The following is an 18,849-nucleotide window of genomic DNA, read 5'->3' as shown; positions in this document are numbered from 1 at the left end:
ATTGTCATTCCTACTGTGCTGGTTTTGACTGGGTGTTATGGATTATTGCACAGCAGCCACTGCTACAGGGTTCGACCCTAGGATCCTGCTGAGAGTGCCAAGCCTGAGGGAAGGTTTCCAATTAGTCTTTTATTAGTTCTTAGGTCACATCTTGAGCCTCCAGAGAAAGACCCCTACCCCAGTTCATGTGTCTCAGTTATACCACCCATCACCCTCCCCTCAAGTCCAACCCCAACTCTAGTCACTTAATCTTGCTCAGTCATCTCTTGATTTTTTATTGCTTTTCACTGTCACTGGGCTGGTTTTCTTCTGAAGTTACTTCATTCTCTAGGAATTGTCTTCTTAACTTCATTCCACTCATATCTGCTAAATCCAGCCAGTTCTTTGTTAATTTGGTATTAATTTTCTCCAAAAAGTTTACTCTCAGTTAGCTCTCACAGGCAAAAGCTTCAGCTGCTTTAGCTGCTAATGCTGAGCCTCTAATGCTAAACAAGGCTATTCAGAGAACAAAGTTAATCAAATTTCTCCTGTAACACTGGGATGAAGTGAATTTTTTTCCATAGTAGCTGGTATGGAGCTGTGTTTTGGATTTGTGCTGGAAAAAGTGTTGATAACACAGGGATGTTTTACCTATCACTGAGCAGCACTTACACAGAGGTAAGGGCTTTTCTGCCTCTCATCCCACTCCACCAGCACAGAGGTTGGGGGTGCACAAGGGTTTGGGAAGGGACACAGCCAGGACAGCTAACCCCAGGGCTATCCCACACCATATGGATCCATGCTCAGCATGTAGAGCTGGGGAAGGAGGAGAAGGGGGTGATGTGCAGCATGATGGTGTTTGTCATCTTCAGGCAATGTGATGGATCCCTGCTATCCTGGGGGTGGCTGTACATCTGCCTGTGATGGGAAGTGGGGAATGAATTCCTTGGTTTGCTTTGTTTGTCTATGAAGCTTTTGCTTTACCTGTTAAACTGTCTTTATCTCAACTCACAAGTTCTTTTGCTTTCACCCTTCCAATTCTTTCCCTCCCTGGGGGTGAGTGAGCCAGCATCTGTGTGGGGCTGAGTTTCCAGCTAAGGTTAAACTACAATACCTCTAATCTAAATTAAATTTTTGTCTTAAACCCAAGTTACAGGAATAAGGGAATGAAAAGCGACAGAGAAGCTTGTGAGATGATGATGATCTGGGAGATAACTTCAGATAGAGCCAGATGCATTGTAGGAGAGGAGGTATAAATAATATCCTTTCCTTTTAAGAAGGTCTTGCTCAATATTTTTCAAAGGACATTAATGGGTTTCTCATTTTTCAGGTGCTCAGCTGGTGATGTTTCAGAGGCCTGATTTTCAGATTGCAGGTGTGCAAGGCTTTCTCTAGGCATTTCCCTCTGTGTCGTTGCAAAATGGATACCTGCAATAAAGAGCTGCTTTTGCAAACATTAACTTTCCTTTTTTTTCCCAGTTGTTCTCATTGTTTAAAAGCCTGGATTTGAGCATCACTTTGGTTTGGTTTGGTTTTTTTTAAAAATAAAAGACAAACAAACAAACCCTCCACTTTCATTGTGGCCTCTGCTTGTATCTGAATCGATCCTTTTAGATGGTTTATCTCAGAAATTGTTTTTCAAAATGATCTTTTGCTTTACTCCTGGTGCTGAAAGATTGAGACGTTTGGAGAAAATGTGTTTCCTTCAGCCTTGTGTTGCAAAAGTGTGCTAGGAAGGCTTGTGGGCAATAGGGACATCATAATGATCAGATTGGGCTGGATCTATGGTCTAACTGACCAGCACTTTTGCTGACTGAGATCAGAATGTGCTGCTTTATTGGGAGGTGTAAGACCCCAAAGTGTGTGAGAGTGAGAGGACCAGTTGGGAAATGCAGCTCTCTGCCAGGCATCTCTGGAGACTCCAGTGCCACCTCCTCATCAGCCCAGCCCCTGATCCTCAAAGTATATTGTTATTGTGCAGTAATGTCTTGCTTTTCCTCTTCTCCTCCCCCTTCCCCTCTGTCCAGCCTTGTGGCCTCACGTGTGTATCCATGTGGGGGTATCCAACAGGATTTTCCCCTTCTCCATCCTCCTTTCCTGCCCTTGGTGACTCTCCCTGCCCCTCCAGACTGAAGCCTCACCCCTGTTGTGTTCCTGTGTTGTCACGTAGGGAGTTTGCCCGTTGGAAGGTGAGGAACACAGCCATCGAGCGGAGGGACCTGCTCCACAACCCACTGCCCCTGATGCCTGAGTTTCAGAGGAGCATCCGCCTCCTGGGCAGGAGACCCACCACGCAGCAGTTCATTGACACCATCATCAAAAAGTACGGCACCCACATCCTCATCTCTGCCACCCTGGGAGGTAGGTGGCAGCCTGGGCTGTGTTCTCACGGGGGTGGGGGTGCTGGTGAATGTATTGGGCAGCACTGCAAATGGGGCCAGTTCTGAGCTCCTCATGTCGAGACAGACATGGAGCTCCTGGAGCAGGTCCAGCAGAAGGCAATAAAGATGATGAGGGGACTGGAACATCTCTCTTATGAGGACAGGCTGAGGGAGTTGTGCTTGTTGAGAAGGACCTTATCAGTGTCTGTCAGTATCTATGGGAATGTGTCAGAGGCTGGAGCAGGTTCTGCTCTGTGGTGCCAAGCAATAGGGCAAGAGGTGACAGGCAGGAACTGATGCACAGGAATTTTCACCTGAACATGAGGAAGAACTTCTCCTGTGCCAAGCACTGGCACAGTTACATGAGGAAGAACTTTTCCTGTGCAGTGGCCAAGCACTGGCATAAGTTGCCTGGAGAAGGTGTGGAGTCTCTCTCACTGGACATACTCCAGAACCATCTAGGTGCAATCCTGTGCCATATGCTCTGGGATGACCCTGCTTGAGCAGAGAGGTTGGAGCAGATGACCCACTGTGGTCCCTTCCAACCTGACCCACTCTGATTCTGGAACCATGGCCACGCTGGGTAAGGGGCTGACTGGGAGCACAGGGCCAGGCTGCAGCTCCCCCAGCTCAAACCTGTCTCATTGTCAGATGCTGTGAGATGGTGTGAGAGTCCCAGAGCACAAATAGCCTTGGCAAATGAATTCACAGCACAAGGTGTGTGAGTTCAGCACCTGTGCTATGTGTGCATCTGTGCTCCTCTGCCAGCAGTGTGTGTGTGAGGAGAAACACATCATTCAGCCAAGGAACCTGTCTGTCATCCCTGCACTGCTGTCCTTAGCTCCATAATAGAATGTGTTGATCCCTCTTTGTTACAGAATGAAAACAAATGCAGTGGGGAAAAACATTCTTTCTTGCTGTGACTGGAGGAATTTTAAAGAGCTCCTTTTTTAAGGGGAGTTCAAGGAGCTGGTCAGGGAGAGTGTGCAGAGGGGAAGAGACAGCCAGAAGGCCTGTGCTGAATGCACAAGTGAAAACAGTAAGGAGTAGGCTTTGGAAAAAAACAGCAGTTAAGTAAAATTCCAAATGTATTTGCAAGGGCTGCAGAGAGGTCTGTGTGAGCACACAATGATGACATCAGAGAGAGCACTGTAGGGCCATGAACCCATGAGTGTGCAATGCTGGTGGTGCTGCATAAACATTTTGAGTAGTGAGTATTGAACATGGGAAGGGGGAAAATCAGCAGCTCCTATTGATATTTGCTGCTGATTTATTTTTCTCCTCTCTTATACTATTTTCACCATTCTTTACCCCTTTGGGGTGTGCTTTTCTTTCACTTAAATGCCTTTCTTCTGAGAACTATCTGTGAGAAGGAATCTGCAGTGGTAAAGACTTAATTTTAGGATGTATTTGTTGTTGCTCCTTCTGATGGACCTCACCTCTAGCCTTGCCACATTGTGAAGTTTATAGTGAACTTTGAGGAATTTCTGGCCATCTGTCTGTCCCCAAATCCTTCTGCAGACACTGGGATGAGACAGAGACGAGATGAGATGGGTGCTTATGACTCATGCACAGATTAGGTGGGAGGTAAATTGGCTTAGTTCCACTGAAGTCAAATGGGCTCTGGTGTGGCAACATCCTTCAGGGATCCTCAGGCTGCTCTTCCAGTCCAGACACTCCAACTGTCCACTCCATCAGCAAGAAATGTGAGAGGAAGCAGCTTTGCAAGCATTGAAGAGTACAAGTGACTGCCTGCATCAGTCCTTAATGAAGTCTCTGTAAAGATGAACTGCTTTTTATTGAGGAAATCACTTTTCAGGCCCATGTTTTACAGAGCCCAAGACAGCCAAGTGAAGGGAGAGATTTTTTTGTGGGTTTGCTTCTCTTTCCATTGACATGCCTCTTTCTTCTTGCCACTCACATCTGTGGAAATTCGAAATAGGAAAGACCTTTGATGGTAAAATATATTTTTAATTTTGCCTGGATGAGGCTGTGAATTATTCACAGGGGCTTGTTTCTTCTGATTTTACAACACAACAACTTTAAATATGCAGAGGCTTGTAGTGAGAGCTAGTGTTGGAGAGGAGATCTAAATGCTCCACCAGCCTGGAGCATGGTGAGCAATGGTAGGGGAGACAAGAAGGATTTATCTTGGCAATGGCAGTCCCAGGAAAAATGTAGATGTAGCTGGGCATGCATTATGCACAGAGGACAAAGTCTAATCACAGGCTGTGGGCTAAACAAGACCAATGGGATAGAAAACCAGACACTTGCTCTCCCAAGACCTCGTGTCTCCTCAGAAAAGTTCCAAGCATTCTGCCCTGGATTGCAGTTGTTTGTAACTCAGCCTGATGTCTTTATTAGGTTGCAAACGAGTGACAAACACACAGGAAATTGTTTGGCTTTTAAGCAGCAGCTGTTGCATGGAGCCCAGGAGGCTGGGGATGGATCAGCCCAGCCCACCTGAACACAGCAGCTATTTTCACACCTGGTCTCATGAGGAACAGCTCTGAGCCTTTCAACCTACAGAGCAGCCAGGTGCCCCCAGAGCCCAATAAACCCCAGCTCTGCCCCAGCTGACTTCTGCCAGAGGGATTGGTGAAGAGTCATTTTGAGGGCATCGATGCTCTGGGATGGAGCACACAGAGCCGAGAGCCAATTTGCAAGCAAAGTCCTAAAAGAAAAACAACTTTGAACAGAACATCCTCTTAATAAAAGAGAAATGAAGCCATAATAATGCAGCAAAACTCTGTTAACCATCTTGATCTAAGAGGTTCTTTCCCATGTGTCCCTTTCCAGAGGGATGCTGTGCTTTTCCAGTCTGCACACACGTACACACAGTAGGTTTCCAGCAGCAATGTGTTTCTGCTCAGCATCCCTCACTCCTAGGGGACAGTATTTGCCCCTCAGGAAAAGCAATGGATCTCAGGGGCTTTATTTTTCTATTTTCTTCCTCTCCTTCCCAGTGGAGGGGTCAGAACACCTCAGGGAGGAAAAATTGCAGCTTTTGTGGGGAAATCACTGATCCCAAATGCTCTAGGGCACAGGTTTCTCTTCTCTGATGTCTAGAGCTGTTGGAGATTCTCAGTGTCTGTGTCATATTGTCTAGGGCCTGGAAGCCAGTGGTGGATCTCCTGGTGATCTGACACCAATGCCTGCTGTGATTCAACCTAGACTTCTGCCTGCTCTCTGGCCAAGGCATCTCAACACCAGCATACCTCTTGAACCAGTCTGGAATGAAAAACTCCTGATTTTTGTGCCTTGACTATTAATAGAAAGCATGGCATTCTTCCAGAAAAAGCTTTTTTTTCCAGTTACTGCTGGAATTAACAAAGAGTTGATGGCTGGATCCAACAGGTTCTTCTACGAATTACAGCTAAGGGGAGAATTAACCCATGTCTTAATTAACCCATTACTGCGTACCCAGTTCTGGTGCCCTCAAAATAAGAAGGGCATGGAACTGTTGCAGCAAGTCCAGAGGAGACCACAAAGTTGCTAAGAGGACTGGAACATCTCCCCTATAAGGACAGGCTGAGGCTGTTGGGGCTGTTCAGCCTGGAGAAGCCTTTCAGTGTCTGCAGGGGCTCCAGAGAAGCTGCAGAGGGACTCTTGGTTAGGAACTGCAGTGACAGGAGAAGGGATAATGGGTTCAAATTGAAGGAGGGGAAATTTAGGCTAGATATTAGGAAAAAGTGTTTCCCTGTGAGGGTGGTGAGACACTGTCCCAGGTTGCCCAGGGAGGCTGGCTGCCCCAACCCTGGCAGTGTTCACAGCCAGGTTGGATGAAGCCTTGAGCAACCTGATCTAGTGAGGATTTGTCCCTGCCCAGGGCAGGGCTTGGGGCTGGATGATCTGTAAGGTCCATTCCAACCCCTAAAATTCTATGATTCTTCCTACTTCTGTCACAGCCTCACAAAATGGTAGCAAAGCATCATTTATGTCTGCTGTGTTTCTGTGCAGTTAAATACTTCCATCACACAAAAAATAGACAACTTCTGGCTCAAAATACACGTCCACACTGCTGCAGCCTCTCTGCCCCCAAACCTCTTGACTAATGCCCACGCAGATCTCCTTTTGGTGGTAAATGAGTTGACTCCTGAAAACTCACAAAGTCTGGCCTCCCTTCAAATCCCCTAGAAAAACTCCCCCAAAAGAGGAAAGCTGCAAAGTGCTCAGGTGTCTGGTGTGCAGTGACTGCTGTTCCTCACACTGATCACAGCCACCTCATTACCTGTGCTTTGCTGGCTGTTTGCTGCAGCACCTGTTGTGTCTCAGGGCTTAAATCCTCTGGGACATGGACTATCTTTCTGTTTGTGTGCACAGAGCCTGATGTGACAGAGCCTTGATCCCTGCCAAGGTCTCCTCACATGCTCAATGCATAATAATGTCAGTGGTGATAAAGGAAATCAAAGCTGGTCATTTTCCAGGGGAAGTGTTTTTTGTGAGAAGTAACAATGGTGATACTGTTACTACCCCAACTTTGATCGTGGTCAAAGGATAGTCTGCTATTTATAACAAAATAGTAAAGAGAAAGTTTTTACATGCCAAACTTTTCCACTTAGCTCCCGTGAAGCCAATTAAAAGATTTCAACTGATCAATTCTTTCCTTGTAAAGTATCTTCTTTTCACCAAAAAATATCCAGTTTTCAGCTCAAAGCCAAAGGCTGAATATTCAACATAACTAGTGCTTGAAAAACTGAAATCTAATAAAAATATTTTGATTTTCAGCCAGAATATTTTTGGTTTGTTTTCAGGCATTTGGCTTCCAGATAAAAGCTGGAAATTTTCCAGGGAAAGTGAAAGGGAAGGCTTACTGGGATTGGTTTGTTTTTTTTTTTATTTCATGTATGCAGTAAAAGAAATAATTTGGAGAAATCAAATAATTTCAGCTACTAAGAATTTTAAAGAAAAGTAAGTCCTTGTTCTCTTAAAAAAATATGCAAAGATGATGAAGAGCAAAATATATCTTGGCCTTAGAAGTGGTGGTACATTCTCTTTGCCCATGCTATCATTGCCAGAGGCTGTGTGTTCATCAGCAGCTCCTCCATCATATCACAACAAGTACCACTCTTTACATGAAGGGAGTTCTGTAGGAATTGCACATTCCTACTGTAGTTATCTCTTCATTTATTAAAACCAGAGCTTCATGTGTTGAGGGTGGAGGATGGCATTCTACCTTTTTAGTCCTCCTATAGTGCCAGCTTTGTGTTAAGAATGGACTGGATTTTAATCTGGCTCATCCAGCACAAATTAAACTTTTAAGTAAATATTACTTCTCAGCTTCATGTCCTTTTCAGATGAGTTTTGTTACATTCAGGTTTGTGCTGACGTTTAGCAGCTCTTAACTGCTTCACTCCCAGATTCTCTGTGGTTCAAAATCACCTCTTGTCCCTTATCTTGTACAATGTCTTTCACTCTCCACTTAAATTTTTTGACTGACACTCTGGGACAGGATGAAATGCAGGAAGGGTAGTTAGTTTAAATTAACTTTCTTATTTTCTCTTTTCTTTGATTGCTCTCCTTTACTCTCCCCCTTTTTCATGGTCACTGGAAGCTGAAGATGTACAACTAGCATTTATTTGTCCTCTGTACCCACCCACACAACCATGTCCTGTTTGCAACCATCATTTATTCCTTCTAAAAATTAGGTTAGACTTGCTTAAAAGTGGCACCTTCTCCTGTCAGGTGTGCATCATCTAGAAGCTCTGTCCACAGAGAAAATGTTCTTTGAGTGAGACAAATGGCCTAAGTCTTTCCCAGCAGTTGTGCCAAAGCTCTGCTGGCTAATCAATGTTCAAAATGTTGCCTGCTGAATTCAGTGGAGATAATGTACAAGTCTGGTGGACCTGAACTTTCTGGGTGAATAGAGAAGGAGGTTCATATATATATATATATATATATCACACTTTGGTTCTGAAGCTGGTGAGGAAGGGTGGATTCCTTCAAGAGTGCTTTAGGTGTCAGACTTTTCTGTCTTTAGGTGCAACTGATGACACCATTTGTTCCTGGTAAGATGACCCTACATGGCAGCCTGACATCTCCTTTTCTTTCTGCTGCAGGAGAGGAGGCCTTGACCATGTACATGGACAAGAGCCGCCTCGACAGGAAGTCTGGAAACGCCACCCAGAGCGTCGAAGCATTGCACCAACTCGCTTCCTCCTACTTTGTAGACCGTGATGGCACCATGAGGAGACTCCATGAGATCCAGATCTCTACCGGAGCAATCAAGGTACTATATCTTGCCTTAGGAGGAGAAAGAACATTGTGTGCCCATACCAATACCGTAGGGATTTGGGGCAGGACATTGCCATTCCAGTATGATGTCTTTTTTGATCACAAGTTGGTTTGTTCCCAGAGTTAATTTTTCTCTTATGGACCTTATTGAGGAATTGATTTCCCCAGGGCCAGTAATATCTGGAAAGAGATGGGCATTCAGTCTGATGGTTATGTAGGATAGGTTATGTAGGAGTTCAAAGCCAGGCTGGGTGAGGCCTTGAGCAACCTGATCTAGTGGGGAGGAGTCCCTGCCCATCACAGGGGGTTGGGACTAGATGATCTGTAAGGTCCATTCCAACCCCTAAAATTTTATGATTTTATGATAGGAGACTTCCACAAAGTGTGACAGTGATTTCTGGAAGGGAGAGAAGGAACTGAGAATCCAGATCAGTGCTGGAGGTTGGAAGGGAAAGACAAATCTGTGAAATGAACCCTGTGCCACCTAGAAGTATTTTTCTCTTGTGGGTGTAAGACTGCTAGACATCTCTCAGCTGAATTTACTACAAGAAAAGGTGAAAAACTCAGTGTGGCATTACTGAGGCATCTGGAATGAAATGGACTGAGAGACAGCTTGGGGTTGCAGCAGGAAGGAAGGGAAGCTGCTCAGAACATACAAAACAGGGAAAATGGCTCTGCAGACAAAGGCTGCCATCTCTGAAAGCAATCATCCTGCACTGGGCAGGGATTTTATTGTTGCAGGGTTCACTCCAGGGAAGGTGATGTGGATGGAGTCATCATTGTTAGCCATTTCTGAAAGGTTTCAGCTCTCGTTATTGTTCTGTGGTGTCTCGTGGCTGAGTCTGTTCCCTTCTGGATGGGAAATTGTATTGAGATATTGAAACAGTGACAGCAGATAATCACCCACGGTGAATTCTGGAAGGGCAGTTCTCCTCCATGGCTGGAAACCAACAGCAACAGCTCTGCAGGTCATCTGTGCCTCCATCTATCCTCAGCACAAAGATGGTGTTCACATATGTCGTGTGAGCACTAGGAACCATTGTGGGCTGGCAATCCATCTCTGCTTCTTGCTTTCCAGTAAGAGAAGCCAGGGAATAAGTCCTCTACTGGCTTCTGATGTTCTCTAATGGAGATCCTCTATGAGAAACCTCAATCTGCAGGATCCCATTGCCAAGCTCACAGTAACAAGCAGTACCATAAAGAAATCAGGCACAATTCGTTCTGGTTTTTCTGCTTACGAGTGCACCAAACGTTAACCATGTCTGTCTGGGGTGGGGCACAACAGTTAGGGAAGATGTGTTTTGGGTTGTGACAAGCAGTCATTGTATGATAAGGTTTGAAAAAGCCTGGGGAAGGTGTGGTGCTGCAGTCAAAGGCAACACTGTCTTTTCTACATCCTCCACAGGTAACAGAAACTCGGACTGGCCCCCTGGGCTGTAACAGCTACGACAATCTGGACTCTGTGAGTTCTGTCCTTCTGCAAAGCACTGAGAGCAAACTCCACCTGCAAGGTAGGGCACAGCAATGAGATGGCAGTGCAGGGCATGGAAGGGGGGTGGGAAATGAGACAGGTGGAGCCCTTTTTCCTAGTCTTTTCCCCTCCTCAGCTTGCTGTGATTCTGCCTTCACTGTAAGTCCCTTGAAGCACAACCAGTGGCTTCTGGTGGCTTCGGATGATGCTCAGCAGAGCAGAGCCAGGGCTTGCCAGGCACTGAGCTAAAGGCACAAGGTACTGCAGACTGGCCCCACTGAAGAGTCTGAGCACCCCTTGCCATTGAATTTTGATGGACTTCTGTGTATTATACATACACCAATATAAAAACATGTGACCTTTCCCGTCAATATCGAAGGAACATTCAGTCCACGTCTCTTTGCCCCTCCCAAATTGCTGATTTGGTAAGAGGTTTGCAGATCAGCTTTTAGGACTCTCTAATGACTGTAATCTTTGGGAAAAGTCATCGAGGTTTTATTTGGATGCTAGAAGCCATGGCTTCAGTCCCAGCTGGGGAGCTAGTCCAGAAGTCAACAGATAGAGGTCATGACTGAATTAATAAATAAATACATGCTGGTTAGCAGGAAGTCAACTTCAGTAGAAGGAGGAAATTCACTGGCTGTGTAATTTACTAAGGTTATTCCCAAGCGTTTTTTTTGACAAAATAAGGAAATGTGGGATTTAATTGCTCATTTGCCCAGATGGTTTTATTTCTGGAATCCTTGTACTTGCACAAGTTTTAATTTTTCAGATGAATGGGCTACATTACATCTTCCGCTTTGAGTATAATTTGGCAAGTGCTGTTTTAATCTTTGGTTTCACAGAAACTGGGTTTCATTTACCGAGTAATGTTGTGGATATATTATTATTGTTGTTATTATTTGCCTTTAAAAATAATAGGCAGGTTGTTTGCACTGTTCCAGTGATTATCCAAATCACTGAGTTCTGGTTCTTACCTAATTAACAATAAGCAATTTGAGGGGTTTTGTATTCTGTGATGATGGCTGCTGGTAATGAAACCCCAAGCATGACACATCAGATAACTAAGTAAACAGCTAAATCAGCAGGCAGCTTTGGGTATAGGCAGACAAGTAGGTAAATCAATAGACCTCTATTGGCTATCTGATCCTACAAGAGAAGAGAGAAACCAAGGGAGGGGAAAGGAGGCAGAGGAAAAGGGAAAAATTAGGAGAGAGAAAGGATGTAAGGTTGATGAGAATGTGATTTCTGATGGGAGCAGACAGAGGACCTTGGGGATCAGCCACACTTGGGTTTCATGAAGCTTCATGGCATAAACCAGTGCAGAGAGGCAAGACTCAAGCCAAGGGAGACAGTGAAGGAAGGGAAGAAGACAGGAACTTGTCCTAATAGAACAAGGTGACCTTTAAAGCTACACCTGAATTTTCTACCTAATGTGGAGTGTGGTTCTTGGGATAATTACCTGGGATCCTTCCTCTGCTCTGAGAGGCCTCATTAGGAATTAGGGCTGCAGCAGGTAATGGATCGTGACCGAGTCTCCTCTGATCTGATTAGCAGCCGAGCATGAGCTGCTGACAGAAATCCATGTTACTGCCTTCATGTCACTCCAGCTCTGAGCCTGGCTCAATAAAAGAGCAGCTTCTTCATGACAGGGAGAATTTCTGTTTCTGAACTTGCTGCCACCCAGCCTTGAGCTGTGGGTTCAAAGCCAGGCCCTTAGGAGATGCAACAGCTGGAACGTGGCACTTAGTGCTGTGGCTTTGTTGGCAAGGTCAACTGGTGTTGCTCAAAGGTTGGACTCAATGATCTTGGAGGTCTTTTCCAACCTAAATGATTCTGTGATTCTATGAACCAGAGCTAAGCTACCTTCATGACAGCACATAGGGTTTGGGAATGTTGGCCAGCCTGGAGATTCCAGAGAAGGACAGTGCAGGGTGTCTGATCCTGCACTCTGTGGCTACATGGACAGGAAAGAATCACTAATTTATAAACCAGCATCCATGTGGACCCAAGATGCATGTACATCTGTATCAGATGCCTGCATTGGGGGATATATATACAATATTTATCACAGAGCTCAAATTTCCCTTTTTCCAGTGCTCCCTGGAGCAGAATCCCTGTCCTGTGTGTGTGGAGGGCTGTGTGCTGGTGCAGCTTCCCTGCACAGGACTTGGGGATCCTGTTTTGGAGCAGGATCTCCCAGGTAACTGTACATATGTGCACTTTGTATCCTCCTGCCCCTGCCACCAGCATGAAACCATCCCTTCACCTGCCTCTACCTCCAACGTGGTAGGTAGAGCTGCCTGGAAAAGAGCACCAGAACATGGGAGAGGAAGATGTCAGCAGCTCTACAGCTGGTGGGAAATGGGAATTTGTGTTTCCTGGACAAGTGTCCTAGGCTAAAATTGTTAAATTTGAGTGAAAACAACATTTTGAAAAGTTTTAGGAAATGAAAATTCCAGAGACACATCCTGTTATGTCAATATTGTTATTGACAGCATATGTAAATATTGTGGCATGGCACTGATTCAATAAGGTAAAATCCTTCTGTGCTGTTCTAAACATTGCAACATTAAACAGGGAATATTGACTATTAGGTAGTTTGTTACATCAAATAGGGTAATATATTATCATACATAATATATAATGTTATGTATGAATATATAATATGAACTATATTACATTAGCATATTTATTATTATATTACCCTATATATACAAAGACCTATATGTATAAATACACATATATATTATGCACAAACACCTATGTATAGATATATTATATAGCTATATAATATAGATGATAATATAATATTAGAATTTACATTACAAGTGCTATTAAAGCCTTTGCCAGGATGGGCAAAGCAGTAATGACAACAAAAAACATTTCAGCTTTTCAGTGACGCGAAATGAGGAAGTATGAAAAAATACATTTAGAAAGTCAAAAGTGCTTTTGGAGTCAACATGCTCTCACAAAATGCTTCAATGAAACTGCATTTTCAACAGAGAACTCTTCTGTGGAAAATGTTTCAAATAGCTCTAATTTAGAACTGGGGAAATTTACCTCTTTTAATGCAGGAAGCCTTTTATATACAGTCCAAAGGCAAACATCTCTCTCTAATAGTTTTTCTAGGTGAATTAAGGACATGTTCCCTTGTCAGACACTTCATATTCTGCCTGTAGTTATTTAAGATAAACCTATATCAAATCTGTGCTGCTCTTAATTTTTAAAGAGGAACTTTGTGCTTTACAGAGAGGCAGAAGTTCTCCTGACCAACAAGTTACCTCCAAAAATAAGGTATTTTCCCTAACACTCATCACAAGCAAATGCACTTTCTTCATCTCTTATCAGCTACTGAGACTGTTGTGGGGGATGAGTTCATTCCTTATGGCCCCTGGCTTGGATTGAAGGGTTACCCCCATGGCAATGGCCTTTTTTTTCATCCCTATTCCCTCCAGGACAAAAAGTAATCTCCAAATCCAGTATCATTTGTAGCTTGGACCAAATACCTTGTCGTGCTGTTTCCAAGTTAAAAATCAAAGAGAAGATAAGGTGAGCTGAAGAGCCTGAGGTAATCTGGTCATATTTGAAGGGTGAGGCTAGAGCAGGTTGCTCCTCTGTGAAGAAGAGTGGAAAAATGTATTCATGGAACTTGGACCATGAATAAAGAATCAATGCACATCAAGACATCCAGCCCCACTCTCCTGTGAGTTTGAAAGCTCAGTGAGTCCAGCTGCCTTTGGGCTCTCCCAGCCCCTTTTGTGGATCAGTTCTCCAGTAACAATGCACTCTGATTCCATCCTGAAGGGAAGTTTTGGCTCCTCACAGGTGGAGCCATCCCCAGTGTCAGTGTGAAGGTTTGACAAGGGACCATCCCCCTGTAGTGATCACTTCAGATCAATCACAGAGTCACAGAATGGTTTGGGTTGGAAGGACATTAAAGCTCATCTCATTCCAACCCCTGCCATGGGCAGGGACACCTTCCACCAGCCCAGGTTGCTCCAAGCCCCATCCAACATGGCCTTGAATATTTCCAGGGATGGAGCAGCCGCAGCTCCTCTGGGCAACCTGTGCCAGAGCCTCAGCACCTCACAGGGAAGAATTTCTTCTGTGTATCTAACCTAAACCTAACCCCTTTCAGTGTAAAACCACTCCCTCTTGTCCTCTCACTACAATCCCTAAAAGAGGCTGCTCTTCAGTACTTCCTGAAGACAGCAGGAAGAAAGCTGAGCTTCTTGTTGAGAAACACCTCAGAAAAGACCAAAGGAAAAGACCAAAAGACCTCAAAATGCTGATTCTCCTTAGGCTAGTTTTGAGGTGTTTGCAGGGATGCTGTAGAATGGTCAGCTCTTGGTTTGTTCCTTCCTGTGCCCCAGTAACATCACAGAAAAGGCAGCAGGATCTGTGCAGACACAGTGCTGCCAAATTCCAAGCTTGCAATATTTGTCTAAGTGTCACAAACATCTCCAGCTGAAGGCTGCTCCATGCTCATCCTGCCTGGTGGCTGTCACTGCTCCGTGCTTGGCTGCCAATCGGGTCAGACAGCAGAGCAGCTGCTGCCACCAGGCATGGTGCTCACAGAGACCAGGGGAGAGAAAACAGAGGATCCTGTGCCTTCCACAGCCTCCTGATCCCCCCAAACCTGCTCTTCCAGAGGGACCTACTCAAGACTGAAGTGTCTCTCTGGATCCAAAAGCAAAAGGGTAATGGGGGTCCCGGGGTCACTGCCCACTGCTTTTCTCTTGTCTGAGGTGAACATGACCCATCAGAGATGGGCCTGAACTCCTGAAAGGGGTCACAGCCCTTTTTGCCATTCCTGCACACTCTCATCCTCTGAATTATTGTCTGATTTTCCTTCCACTCCACTGAGCTGTCAGCCACGGATCCGGTAATTCAGCGCAACAGAAACACAAACAGATGGGTAATTGACCCGCGTGCCTTCGTTACACTGGAGTTCAGTGCTGCTGCTCAGGCCATAAACTCCTTTAGCTGCCACTCTACAATCCCTGGGCCTTTTATGAGGAGCTGAGCAGGAAAGGCTTCCCATGAAAGGCTCGCTCAAAGTTATTGTCATCTGCCTCGTGCACCACAGACACTGACAGAGTCTGACAAGCAGGACTTGCCAGGTAGAAGAAAACAGCTGTGACTCCTCAGGGAGAGCTGGAGGGAGCCTGGAGGAGGACAGGATGGAAAAACATGTACACTGTGCACAGGGCAAACACTTAAACTGTTATTATGTCCTCTGGTACCTGAGCAAGGGTACACTTACACTAATGCCTGCACAGATGGATGGATACACAAACACTCGCTATGGAGAAAGAGACATGGGGATAGTTCTCTCAGCTAATGTAAATCTTCAGAGCACCACTGAAATCATTGCCACTAAATCCATTTGCACTTTTATAGGATTTGGCAAGTAGCCTTCCTAGCAGGGAGTGAGCTGCAAAGACTTGGGTATCCAACTCCTGTATTTATGCTGTGGGAGCTGGGCACTTAACTCTGCAAGGGGCTTTTATAAATCCCTCCCTGTGTTATTTTCCTTTCTTCTGTTTTCTGTTCTTTCTTATTTTCTCTTTCAGTGTGTATTTTCCTTGTTTCTGTGGTACCAAACCCATTTAGCCTACCTCTCAAAACAGGTCAGAGCAGCATAATGCTCATTGCTTCTGAACTAGCACTTAGTTTCAGGGGATTAAAAAACCCACACCTGGGAATAAGGGAGGCTTTGCTTTCAGGTGCTTTGGACTGGACTGGGATCTGGGACTGGGATGAAGGGAGTGTGGTGGGCATTGGAGAGGGGGAAGGTACTTGTCACCCTTCTGTCACAGAGCAGATGGGCTCTACTCTCAGCTAACTCACTACTTGCACTGGAGGCATCAGTTTGTCCCCCACCTTCCTCCCTCATGGCAGCTCCAAGAGGAAGATCCCAGCAGCTTTGAATTCCTCAGCATCGCTTTCCAAAGCTGTTAATGAAACAGGTTTTGAAAAGAACAACAAATAACCTGAAATGACTTTATTCCCACCCTCCCCTTCTCCTCCCATCCCTTTTGTTTCCTTGCCAGGTCTCCAGATCATCTTCCCTCAGTATTTACAAGAGAAGTTTGTCCAGTCTGCCTTGAGTTACATCATGTGCAATGGGGAGGGAGAGTACATCTGTCGTGACAGCCAGTGTGGCTGTCAGTGTGCTGAGGAGTTCCCACAGTGCAACTGCCCCATCACTGACATCCAGATCATGGAGTACACACTAGCAAACATGGCCAAGACCTGGACAGAAGCCTATAAAGATCTGGAGAATTCAGGTAATCAAGCAAAACTCAATTTTCCAATGAATTTATTTCAAATGAAACATGTCAGGTTATACCAGGTAAGAATCTTTTCTTCCCTCAGTGTAATGCTGTAGTTTGGGGGGGAAATGTAGAGGCTATTGAACTCAAAACCATGATCTTAGTCTTGAGGGAGTTTTGTTTCTCTATTAAACACACAGACAAGAACACACACCACACATAATTCTATGTATAGAAGGATATTTTCCATGGAAGTATTTGTTTGACTAAAAATCTGGGGTTTTTTTCATATCAAACCAGTTCAGAATCTCTCTTTTAATAGTTCTACAGAGAAACTTCCACAATATGAATGATGCAGAAATTGCTTTTCAGATTTGCATGAATGATTTATTCTGCTTTGGTGAAAGGCAATTCAGAGGCAGAACACACCAGCCAGATGACACCTCATTTGAGACAGAGAGGACAAGGGAAAATGACTTCTGTCTCCTGCAGTGCCAGTGACTGCTGGTCTGAACATTTCTCTCCTCCTTTCACTTGCTCCCAGGGTGACCCTGGGGGTGTCAGCAGTTTGTTCCACATTGATGCTGGTGGTAGTAGTAGTTGACCCATAGTAAGTGTCCTGTAGTACTCAAGGGATACACAATCACAAGGGCTTGAGATAGGAAAGATCAACATTACCAGTGAATCCTGTCCTATCTGTCTATCCTGAAGCCATACAAGCACCAAGCAGAACTTCACTAGGAACCTGTCCTTGTGTTGAATCTCACCTCTTAGTATTAACCAGTTACATACCAACACCGATTCTTTAATCATTATTATCATAACTCTCCAGGTTAAAGCAAGAAAACTATGAAGAAAGGGCTTGATTTCTAGCTTGATTTAAGGCACTGAAGAATTGCTCTTCATAAGTTTTCACAGCAGCAATTTCTTTCTTCATGCTGGAGGTCCCTTTAATGGCTGAAATGGAGCAGCTGATGGTGTTTCCTCAGAGGGCTTCAACATGTGGACCCTGCTGGTGTGTCTGCTGCTGCACAGATTCTTATGTCCCACTCATGTTGTCAATGCAGTGCACAGCTGAGCAAAATCTGAGTTGTAGTTAATGGCCTGAGGCTAATAACCACCTTGAAAAGATCTTCCTACATACTGTGGGGAGCCACAGAGCTGGGGCAGTTCAAGAAGTAAGGTCACTAGCTGAAGAGGTCAGAGGTTTTCTGGGAGTTTCTGTAGATTCATGGATGGGGTGGGAACATCAGAGCAAACCAAAAATGTGGATTTCAGCAGCTTTGCCAGCTCAGGACTAGGCAGGTAGGATTTCTGGCAGTGCTGCCAGCACAGCTCTGCCACTGCTTACGTGTGACCACTCATTAGTTCTGCCACAGGATCATCACAAAAGGTCCTCAAGAGCCACAGGTTGGCCACCACTCATCAAACCCCTTCACCTTCTCAGAGGATCTAACCCAGGCCCTGAGAAGGTGAGAGCCCTATGGAGAGAGGAGTAACAGCCCCACAGTGACTGTTTGACTGGTTACATTCTGTCCTTGTGGCACTCGATCCAAGCAAAGACTGGGGGAGATAATTCTATTCAGACTTCCTCCTCTTGAGATTTCAGCGGGGGAAAGTGTTTTTCATTTGCCATGTTAAAGTGACACATTGCAGTGCAATTTCTGCCGAGCTGTAGCCATATTCCACCCAGGGCTGGAGGCTTTTCAGGGCTAGATGGAGTGATTATCTTTATGTCTAAAGCTGCTGCATCTCATTCATCACTTTGTTGCATCATGCGTGAACTTATCCTTTGAGATGAAAGTTGCTATCGCAAAAGGCTATAGTCTTAGTGTTTTGCTTCTTTGTTTTAATAAATATTCCCAATAACTAGAGGATTTTCTTCATTATGAACAGCAGAGGAGAAATCTCTGATGACATCTGAAGGCTTTTCCAATAAAGTGGACTGAAAGGCACATGAGTGCTCTGAAAGCAAATACCGTTTGCACAGGAAGCTGCTGAGAGCCTAGAAAATTTGTATTCTGCTTCTGGTCTGTGTTGGATCCTCTGTTAATTTGAAAAAATCATGCAGGGCAAGAGAAGAGTTGGTGTGATTTGGGATAGCATCTTCAAAGTCAAGGAGGCTGCAGTGAACCGATGCTGCTTTGAATCGGCTCAGGAGGTTTTTAGCCTTGTGCTTCATTGCTCGTGTGTGAACTGAGCAAAATAACACTGCTTATTCTTGGTATTTTAGTGTGGCTGGCCAAAAAAATCCTGTGCTTCTGGATTTAAACAACCCCTTTTGATTAAGCCATGGGATGGTGTTTTATTTGTTTGGGTTTTGTTGGTTGTTTTTTTTCAAGGCTATTGTTTTCTGATGAAAATGGGATTTATTTTTGGGTTTTTTTTAACATTGGGAGAAAATGCAAGCTTCATCTTTGAAAGAGAAGTCTGACATGGCCATTTCACTCTGATGTCACTTCTGCAGAGGTTGGACCCTCTGTCCTGTTCTGCCTGTGATGCT

At 44.9% G+C, this 18,849-nt stretch overlaps 1 protein-coding gene across 1 annotated transcript in view; it reads left to right on the top strand.

The window, feature by feature from the left end:
• Positions 1–2,149: 2,149 nt before the first annotated feature.
• The window catches only part of BRINP1 (bone morphogenetic protein/retinoic acid inducible neural-specific 1), a gene marked incomplete at its 5' end in the record, with an annotated part of 26,280 nt that continues 9,580 nt past the window's right edge, over positions 2,150–18,849 (top strand). The window contains 4 exons of the mRNA XM_009072693.1: positions 2,150–2,340; positions 8,420–8,589; positions 10,000–10,105; positions 16,125–16,361. Coding sequence (XP_009070941.1) covers positions 2,150–2,340; positions 8,420–8,589; positions 10,000–10,105; positions 16,125–16,361 — 704 coding nt within the window. The remainder of the gene's footprint in view (positions 2,341–8,419; positions 8,590–9,999; positions 10,106–16,124; positions 16,362–18,849) is intronic.

This window comes from Acanthisitta chloris, unplaced genomic scaffold, assembly GCF_000695815.1.
Source record: "Acanthisitta chloris isolate BGI_N310 unplaced genomic scaffold, ASM69581v1 scaffold18274, whole genome shotgun sequence".
Taxonomy (NCBI): Eukaryota; Metazoa; Chordata; class Aves; order Passeriformes; family Acanthisittidae; genus Acanthisitta; species Acanthisitta chloris.
This window is presented reverse-complemented; position numbering and strand designations above follow the sequence as displayed.